The sequence below is a fragment of the Oncorhynchus mykiss genome, unplaced genomic scaffold, assembly GCF_013265735.2.
Source record: "Oncorhynchus mykiss isolate Arlee unplaced genomic scaffold, USDA_OmykA_1.1 un_scaffold_360, whole genome shotgun sequence".
In the NCBI taxonomy this organism is placed as follows: Eukaryota; Metazoa; Chordata; class Actinopteri; order Salmoniformes; family Salmonidae; genus Oncorhynchus; species Oncorhynchus mykiss.
In genome coordinates, this window is record NW_023493808.1 from 27,501 (window position 1) to 37,500 (window position 10,000).

The following is a 10,000-nucleotide window of genomic DNA, read 5'->3' on the forward strand; positions in this document are numbered from 1 at the left end:
CAGACAGGCAGACAGGCGGACAGACAGGCGGACATACAGGCGGACATACAGGCAGACAGACAGGCAGACAGACAGGCAGACAGACAGGCAGGCAGGCAGGCAGGCAGGCAGGCAGGCAGGCAGGCAGGCAGGCAGGCAGACAGGCAGACAGGCGGACAGACAATGTGTAATGAACAGACCACTAGCTGTTCAGAGAAAAGAGGAGAGGAGAGGAGATGGAGAGGAGAGGACAAGGAGAGAGGAGATGGGGAGGAGAGGACAAGGAGGAGAGGAGAGGAAAGGACAAAGAGGAGAGGAGAGGAGATGGGGAGGAGAGGACAAAGAGTAGAGGAGAGGACACAAAGGAGAGGAGATGGGGAGGAGAGGAGGAGAGGAGAGGAGATGGGAGAGGACAAAGAGGAGAGGAGAGGACAAGGAGGAGAGGAGAGGAGATGGGGGAGAGGAGGACAAAGAGGAGAGGAGAGGACAAGGAGGAGAGGAGAGGAGATGGGGGAGGAGAGGACAAAGAGGAGAGGAGAGGACAAGGAGGAGAGGAGAGGAGATGGAGAGGAGAGGACAAGGAGGAGAGGAGAGGAGATGGAGAGGAGAGGACAAAGAGGAGAGGACAAGGAGAGAGGAGATGGGGGAGGAGAGGAGAGGACAAGGAGGAGAGGAGAGGAGAGGACAAGGAGGAGAGGAGAGGACAAAGAGGAGAGGACAAGGAGAGAGGAGAGAGGAGATGGGGGAGGAGAGGAGAGGACAAAGAGGAGAGGAGAGGAGAGGACAAGGAGAGAGGAGAGAGGAGATGGGGGAGGAGAGGAGAGGACAAAGAGGAGAGGAGAGGAGAGGAGAGGAGAGGACAAGGAGAGAGGAGAGAGGAGATGGGGGAGGAGAGGAGAGGACAAAGAGGAGAAAGAGATGGTTGAATAAATGTCATTCCTCATTTTCTTTTTGCCCTTTCATCGCCTTCCCGTGACATGGTACACACACACACACACACACACACACACACACACACACACACACACACACACACACACACACACTCAGTACACACACACCTTGCTGCCCTGTCCACAAGTTCCTGTGTGTGTGTCGTGCCTCATTAGAGCAGCACGGCAGGCCGTGTGTGTTTGTGACTAGATGGTAATGGACTCTCTCCCAGGTCTATGGTCTGGTCTATTGTATTGTCCGTCTCTGTCTGTCTCCATGGCCCTCGTTTGTTCAAGTCCTGCTATGTAACACTCCACGTTCCTTAACGACAACTAGCCCATACAGAGTGGTGTGGATACACTCTCTCTGTGTCTCTCTTTCTCTGTGTATCTCCCTCTGTCTCTCTCTTTCTCTGTGTCTCTGTCTCTCTCTCTCTGTGTATCTCTCTCTGTCTGTCTCTCTGTCTCTCTCTGTCTGTGTCTCTGTCTCTCTCTCTCTGTGTATCTCTCTCTGTCTGTCTCTCTCTCTCTGTGTATCTCTCTCTGTCTGTCTCTCTGTCTGTGTCTCTGTCTCTCTCTCTCTCTCTGTGTATCTCCCTCTGTCTGTCTCTCTGTCTCTCTCTTTCTCTGTGTCTCTGTCTCTCTCTCTCTGTGTATCTCTCTCTGTCTGTCTCTCTCTCTCTGTGTATCTCTCTCTGTCTGTCTCTCTCTGTCTGTGTCTCTGTCTCTCTCTCTCTGTGTATCTCCCTCTGTCTCTCTCTTTCTCTGTCTCTGTCTCTCTCTCTCTCTGTGTATCTCTCTCTGTCTGTCTCTCTCTGTCTGTGTCTCTGTCTCTCTCTCTCTGTGTATCTCCCTCTCTCTCTCTCTCTCTGTCTCTCTCTGGCTGTCTCTCTGCCTCTCTCTGTCTCTCTCTCTGTCTCTCTCTCTGTCTCACACACACTGAAATACTCAGAGATGCATTGGGAAATTACCGTTTCCCCAAAAGTACTTCACATCTATTTAGGTTAACATTTAACCTTTTAGGAGAACAGTTTGATGACTTGTCCTCAATTATCTTGGTTATTAACATATTTTCTAAATCTGTTTCAAAGTTTTCCGAAAGAAAATAAAGAAGAATATGTCCTAGTTTAAAGGTGGAACCGTTCTAGTTTAAAGGTGGAACCGTTCTAGTTTGAAGGTGGAACTGTTATAATTGATATGTTCTAGTTTAAAGGTGGAACCGTTATAATTGATCTGTTCTAGTTTAAAGGTGGAACCGTTCTAGTTTGAAGGTGGAACCGTTCTAGTTTGAAGGTGGAACCGTTCTAGTTTGAAGGTGGAACCGTTATAATTGATATGTTCTAGTTTAAAGGTGGAACCGTTATAATTGATATGTTCTAGTTTAAAGGTGGAACCGTTATAATTGATATGTTCTAGTTTAAAGGTGGAACCGTTATAATTGATATGTTCTAGTTTAAAGGTGGAACCGTTCTAGTTTGAAGGTGGAACCGTTATAATTGATATGTTCTAGTTTAAAGGTGGAACCGTTCTAGTTTAAAGGTGGAACCGTTATAATTGATATGTTCTAGTTTAAAGGTGGAACCGTTCTAGTTTGAAGGTGGAACCGTTATAATTGATATGTTCTAGTTTAAAGGTGGAACCGTTATAATTGATATGTTCTAGTTTAAAGGTGGAACCGTTCTAGTTTAAAGGTGGAACCGTTATAATTGATATGTTCTAGTTTAAAGGTGGAACCGTTCTAGTTTAAAGGTGGAACCGTTATAATTGATATGTTCTAGTTTAAAGGTGGAACCGTTATAATTGATATGTTCTAGTTTAAAGGTGGAACCGTTCTAGTTTAAAGGTGGAACCGTTATAATTGATATGTTCTAGTTTAAAGGTGGAACCGTTATAATTGATATGTTCTAGTTTAAAGGTGGAACCGTTCTAGTTTGAAGGTGGAACCGTTATAATTGATATGTTCTAGTTTAAAGGTGGAACCGTTATAATTGATCTGTTCTAGTTTAAAGGTGGAACCGTTCTAGTTTAAAGGTGGAACCGTTATCATTGATCTGTTCTAGTTTAAAGGTGGAACCGTTATAATTGATCTGTTCTAGTTTAAAGGTGGAACCGTCCTAGTTTAAAGGTGGAACCGTTCTAGTTTAAAGGTGGAACCGTTATAATTGATCGGTTCTAGTTTAAAGGTGGAACCGTTATAATTGATCTGTCCTAGTTTAAAGGTGGAACTGTTATAATTGATATGTTCTAGTTTAAAGGTGGAACCGTTCTAGTTTAAAGGTGGAACCGTTATAATTGCACTTGAATAAGTCCTGGACATTGTGTTCCATTTTTAATGCCTCAGTTTAAAACTGCAATGAATTTAAATTCTTACCATTTTCTTATCTGTCTCTTCTCCCCCATGTGTCTCTCTACCTCTACTCTCTCTCTCCATCACTCTCCACCCCCTCATCATTCTCTCTCTCTCTCTTTCCTCTCTCCCTCTCCACCCCTCCATTTCTCTCTCCATCTCTCTGTCTCTCTCCACCCCTCCATATCTCTCTCTCTCTCCATCTCGCTCTCCATCTCTCTATCCCACCTCTCTCCATCTCTCTCTCTACCCCCCTCCTCTCTCTCTCTCCATATCTTTCTCTCCACCCCCTCCATCTCTCTCTCTCTCTCTATCCCACCTCTCTCCATCTCTCTATCTACCCCACCTCTCTCCATCTCTCTCTCTACCCCCCTCCTCTCTCTCTCTCTCCATCTTGCTCTCCATCTCTCTACCCCACCTCTCTCCATCTCTCTCTCTACCCCCCTCCTCTCTCTCTCTCCATCTCTCTCTCTCCACCCCCTCCATCTCTCTCTCTCCAGAACTTGGTTAAACACCTTCCTGAACAGGAGCAGCTGAATGCTTTGATGAAGCTTCAGAATGACTACAACAGTCTGTCTGAGCCTGAGCAGTTTGGAGTGGTGGTGAGTACCCCCACACACACATAGACACACACACACAGACACACACACACAGACACACACACACACACACACACACACACACACACACACACACACACACACACACACACACACACACACACACACACACACACACACACGCACACAAACACACGCACACAGACACACACACACAGACACACACGCACACACACACAGACACACACGCACACAAACACACAGACACGCACACACACACAGACACACTTCACACAGACACACACGCACACACGCACGCACACACACACACGCACGCACACACACACACACACACACACACGACAGTGAATCACCGACAAGGTCGCCGTGCGAGGCGGCCGGAGAGCGTTGAGCGTTCCGTCTGTCTGACGGGCTCAGCAGCCGATTGGTTATTTATTCCACGATGGCCGCCAGCGTGAGCAAGGCTACCCACAAATCACTGCTTCAACACAGGAAACACTGATATAAATGGTCTGTGGACATGGAGAGGAGGGTGGGAGAGTAGAGGGGAGGGGAGGAGGGTGGGAGAGTAGAGGGGAGGGGAGGAGGGTGGGAGAGTAGAGGGGAGGAGAGGGGAGGGGAGGAGAGGAGGGTGGGAGAGTAGAGGGGAGGAGAGGAGGGTGGGAGAGGGGAGGGGAGGAGAGGAGGGTGGGAGAGTAGAGGGGAGGAGAGGAGGGTGGGAGAGTAGAGGGGAGGAGAGGAGGGTGGGAGAGTAGAGGGGAGGAGAGGAGGGTGGGAGAGTAGAGGGGAGGGGAGGAGGGTGGGAGAGTAGAGGGGAGGAGAGGAGGGTGGGAGAGTAGAGGGGAGGAGAGGAGGGTGGGAGAGTAGAGAGGAGGAGAGGAGGGTGGGAGAGTAGAGGGGAGGGGAGGAGGGTGGGAGAGTAGAGGGGAGGAGAGGAGGGTGGGAGAGGGGAGGGGAGGAGAGGAGGGTGGGAGAGGGGAGGGGAGGAGAGGAGGGTGGGAGAGTAGAGGGGAGGGGAGGAGGGTGGGAGAGTAGAGGGGAGGAGAGGAGGGTGGGAGAGTAGAGGGGAGGAGAGGAGGGTGGGAGAGTAGAGGGGAGGAGAGGAGGGTGGGAGAGTAGAGGGGAGGGGAGGAGGGTGGGAGAGTAGAGGGGAGGGGAGGAGGGTGGGAGAGTAGAGGGGAGGGGAGGAGGGTGGGAGAGTAGAGGGGAGGAGAGGAGGGTGGGAGAGTAGAGGGGAGGAGAGGAGGGTGGGAGAGTAGAGGGGAGGGGAGGAGGGTGGGAGAGTAGAGGGGAGGAGAGGAGGGTGGGAGAGTAGAGGGGAGGAGAGGAGGGTGGGAGAGTAGAGGGGAGGAGAGGAGGGTGGGAGAGTAGAGGGGAGGGGAGGAGGGTGGGAGAGTAGAGGGGAGGGGAGGAGGGTGGGAGAGTAGAGGGGAGGAGAGGAGGGTGGGAGAGTAGAGGGGAGGAGAGGAGGGTGGGAGAGTAGAGGGGAGGGGAGGAGGGTGGGAGAGTAGAGAGGAGGAGAGGAGGGTGGGAGAGTAGAGGGGAGGAGAGGAGGGTGGGAGAGTAGAGGGGAGGGGAGGAGGGTGGGAGAGTAGAGAGGAGGAGAGGAGGGTGGGAGAGTAGAGGGGAGGAGAGGAGGGTGGGAGAGTAGAGAGGAGGAGAGGAGGGGAGGAGGAGAGGAGGGTGGGAGAGTAGAGAGGAGGAGAGGAGGGTGGGAGAGTAGAGAGGAGGAGAGGAGGGTGGGAGAGTAGAGGGGAGGAGAGGAGGGTGGGAGAGTAGAGAGGAGGAGAGGAGGGGAGGAGGAGAGGAGGGTGGGAGAGTAGAGGGGAGGGGAGGAGGGTGGGAGAGTAGAGGGGAGGGGAGGAGGGTGGGAGAGTAGAGGGGAGGGGAGGAGGGTGGGAGAGTAGAGGGGAGGAGAGGAGGGTGGGAGAGTAGAGGGGAGGGGAGGAGGGTGGGAGAGTAGAGGGGAGGAGAGGAGGGTGGGAGAGTAGAGGGGAGGAGAGGAGGGTGGGAGAGTAGAGGGGAGGAGAGGAGGGTGGGAGAGTAGAGGGGAGGAGAGGAGGGTGGGAGAGTAGAGGGGAGGAGAGGAGGGTGGGAGAGTAGAGGGGAGGGGAGGAGGGTGGGAGAGTAGAGGGGAGGGGAGGAGGGTGGGAGAGTAGAGGGGAGGGGAGGAGGGTGGGAGAGTAGAGGGGAGGAGAGGAGATTGGAGGTGAAAGAGAAGGGAGCTCTACTCTACATACTGCTAGAGGTTCATGTCGAGGTTCATGTCGAGGTTCATGTCGAGGTTCATGTCAAGGTTCATGTCGAGGCGGAGAGAGGGAGAGAAATGTCGGTAGTAACTGGGAGAATAGAGGGTAGATTAACTACTGTATTGATAAGGTAGTAACTGGGAGAATAGATGGTAGACTAACTACTGTATTGATGAGGTAGTAACTGGGAGAATAGAGGGTAGACTAACTACTGTATTGATTAGGTAGTAACTGGGAGAATAGAGGGTAGACTAACTACTGTATTGATGAGGTAGTAACTGGGAGAATAGAGGGTAGACTAGCTACTGTATTGATGAGGTAGTAACTGGGAGAACAGAGGGTAGATTAACTACTGTATTGATAAGGTAGTAACTGGGAGAATAGAGGGTAGACTAACTACTGTATTGATGAGGTAGTAACTGGGAGAATAGAGGGTAGACTAACTACTGTATTGATTAGGTAGTAACTGGGAGAATAGAGGGTAGACTAACTACTGTATTGATGAGGTAGTAACTGGGAGAATAGAGGGTAGACTAGCTACTGTATTGATGAGGTAGTAACTCTGGGAGAATAGAGGGTAGACTAACTACTGTATTGATGAGGTAGTAACTGGGAGAATAGAGGGTAGACTAACTACTGTATTGATGAGGTAGTAACTGGGAGAATAGAGGGTAGACTAACTACTGTATTGATGAGGTAGTAACTGGGAGAATAGAGGGTAGACTAACTACTGTATTGATGAGGTAGTAACTGGGAGAATAGAGGGTAGACTAACTACTGTATTGATGAGGTATTAACTCTGGGAAAATAGAGGGTAGACTAACTACTGTATTGATGAGGTAGTAACTGGGAGAATAGAGGGTAGACTAACTACTGTATTGATGAGGTAGTAACTGGGAGAATAGAGGGTAGACTAACTACTGTATTGATGAGGTAGTAACTGGGAGAATAGAGGGTAGATGAACTACTGTATTGATGAGGTAGTAACTGGGAGAATAGAGGGTAGACTAACTACTGTATTGATGAGGTAGTAACTCTGGGAGAATAGAGGGTAGACTAACTACTGTATTGATGAGGTAGTAACTGGGAGAATAGAGGGTAGACTAACTACTGTATTGATGAGGTAGTAACTGGGAGAATAGAGGGTAGATGAACTACTGTATTGATGAGGTAGTAACTGGGAGAATAGAGGGTAGACTAACTACTGTATTGATGAGGTAGTAACTCTGGGAGAATAGAGGGTAGACTAACTACTGTATTGATGAGGTAGTAACTGGGAGAATAGAGGGTAGACTAACTACTGTATTGACGAGGTAGTAACTCTATGGGAGAATAGAGGGTAGATGAACTACTGTATTGATGAGGTAGTAACTGGGAGAATAGAGGGTAGACTAACTACTGTATTGATGAGGTAGTAACTGGGAGAATAGAGGGTAGACTAACTACTGTATTGATGAGGTAGTAACTGGGAGAATAGAGGGTAGACTAACTACTGTATTGATGAGGTAGTAACTGGGAGAATAGAGGGTAGATGAACTACTGTATTGATGAGGTAGTAACTGGGAGAATAGAGGGTAGACTAACTACTGTATTGATGAGGTAGTAACTCTGGGAGAATAGAGGGTAGACTAACTACTGTATTGATGAGGTAGTAACTGGGAGAATAGAGGGTAGACTAACTACTGTATTGACGAGGTAGTAACTCTATGGGAGAATAGAGGGTAGACTAACTACTGTATTGATGAGGTAGTAACTGGGAGAATAGAGGGTAGACTCACTACTGTATTGATGAGGTAGTAACTCTGGGAGAATAGAGGGTAGACTAGCTACTGTATTGATGAGGTAGTAACTGGGAGAATAGAGGGTAGACTAACTACTGTATTGATGAGGTAGTAACTGGGATAATAGAGGCTAGACTAGCTACTGTATTGATGAGGTAGTAACTGGGAGAATAGAGGGTAGACTAACTACTGTATTGATGAGGTAGTAACTCTGGGAGAATAGAGGGTAGACTAACTACTGTATTGATGAGGTAGTAACTGGGAGAATAGAGGGTAGACTATCTACTGTATTGATGAGGTAGTAACTCTATGGGAGAATAGAGGGTAGACTAACTACTGTATTGATGAGGTAGTAACTGGGAGAATAGAGGGTAGACTAACTACTGTATTGATGAGGTAGTAACTGGGAGAATAGAGGGTAGACTAACTACTGTATTGACGAGGTAGTAACTCTATGGGAGAATAGAGGGTAGATGAACTACTGTATTGATGAGGTAGTAACTGGGAGAATAGAGGGTAGACTAACTACTGTATTGATGAGGTAGTAACTGGGAGAATAGAGGGTAGACTAACTACTGTATTGATGAGGTAGTAACTGGGAGAATAGAGGGTAGACTAACTACTGTATTGATGAGGTAGTAACTGGGAGAATAGAGGGTAGATGAACTACTGTATTGATGAGGTAGTAACTGGGAGAATAGAGGGTAGACTAACTACTGTATTGATGAGGTAGTAACTGGGAGAATAGAGGGTAGACTAACTACTGTATTGATGAGGTAGTAACTGGGAGAATAGAGGGTAGACTAACTACTGTATTGATGAGGTAGTAACTGGGAGAATAGAGGGTAGACTAACTACTGTATTGATGAGGTAGTAACTGGGAGAATAGAGGGTAGACTAACTACTGTATTGATGAGGTAGTAACTGGGAGAATAGAGGGTAGACTAACTACTGTATTGATGAGGTAGTAACTGGGAGAATAGAGGGTAGATGAACTACTGTATTGATGAGGTAGTAACTGGGAGAATAGAGGGTAGACTAACTACTGTATTGATGAGGTAGTAACTCTGGGAGAATAGAGGGTAGACTAACTACTGTATTGATGAGGTAGTAACTGGGAGAATAGAGGGTAGACTAACTACTGTATTGACGAGGTAGTAACTCTATGGGAGAATAGAGGGTAGACTAACTACTGTATTGATGAGGTAGTAACTGGGAGAATAGAGGGTAGACTCACTACTGTATTGATGAGGTAGTAACTCTGGGAGAATAGAGGGTAGACTAGCTACTGTATTGATGAGGTAGTAACTGGGAGAATAGAGGGTAGACTAACTACTGTATTGATGAGGTAGTAACTGGGATAATAGAGGCTAGACTAGCTACTGTATTGATGAGGTAGTAACTGGGAGAATAGAGGGTAGACTAACTACTGTATTGATGAGGTAGTAACTCTGGGAGAATAGAGGGTAGACTAACTACTGTATTGATGAGGTAGTAACTGGGAGAATAGAGGGTAGACTATCTACTGTATTGATGAGGTAGTAACTCTATTGGAGAATAGAGGGTAGACTAACTACTGTATTGATGAGGTAGTAACTGGGAGAATAGAGGGTAGACTAGCTACTGTATTGATGAGGTAGTAACTGGGAGAATAGAGGGTAGACTAACTACTGTATTGATGAGGTAGTAACTGGGAGAATAGAGGGTAGACTAGCTACTGTATTGATGAGGTTTTCTATCCTTCCTACTTCAGCTGCTCAGAGGTTGGGCTTCGTAACGAGGCTCAACATACAGCTGTTAACATGTATGTTTTATATACAGAACGTCAGGGGCCACGTTGTGGTTTTCACGACACAGCTGATTCAAATAACCAGCCCGTCATACAGCTGTATAGCTCCAGGGGCCAAAATACCAAATGTGTTTAGGGCGGGACCGCGTTTAGGAACCCCTGCACTATGTGACAGTGGATATACTGTAATTGAACATACTTGTTGTTATGACAACACATGCAGGATGTATGTGTGTTTTACACTGACAGACATGTTGTTATGACAACACATACAGGATGTATGTTTTACACTACCTCACTGACAGACGTGTTGTTATGGCAACACATATGGAATTTAAATCC

General features: G+C 47.7%; 1 protein-coding gene across 1 annotated transcript in view; it reads left to right on the forward strand.

The window, feature by feature from the left end:
• The window catches only part of LOC118936645 (protein diaphanous homolog 3-like), a gene marked incomplete at its 3' end in the record, with an annotated part of 107,401 nt that overhangs the window by 10,697 nt on the left and 86,704 nt on the right, over positions 1–10,000 (forward strand). Inside the window, exon 3 of the mRNA XM_036973923.1 lies at positions 3,759–3,860. Coding sequence (XP_036829818.1) covers positions 3,759–3,860 — 102 coding nt within the window. The remainder of the gene's footprint in view (positions 1–3,758; positions 3,861–10,000) is intronic.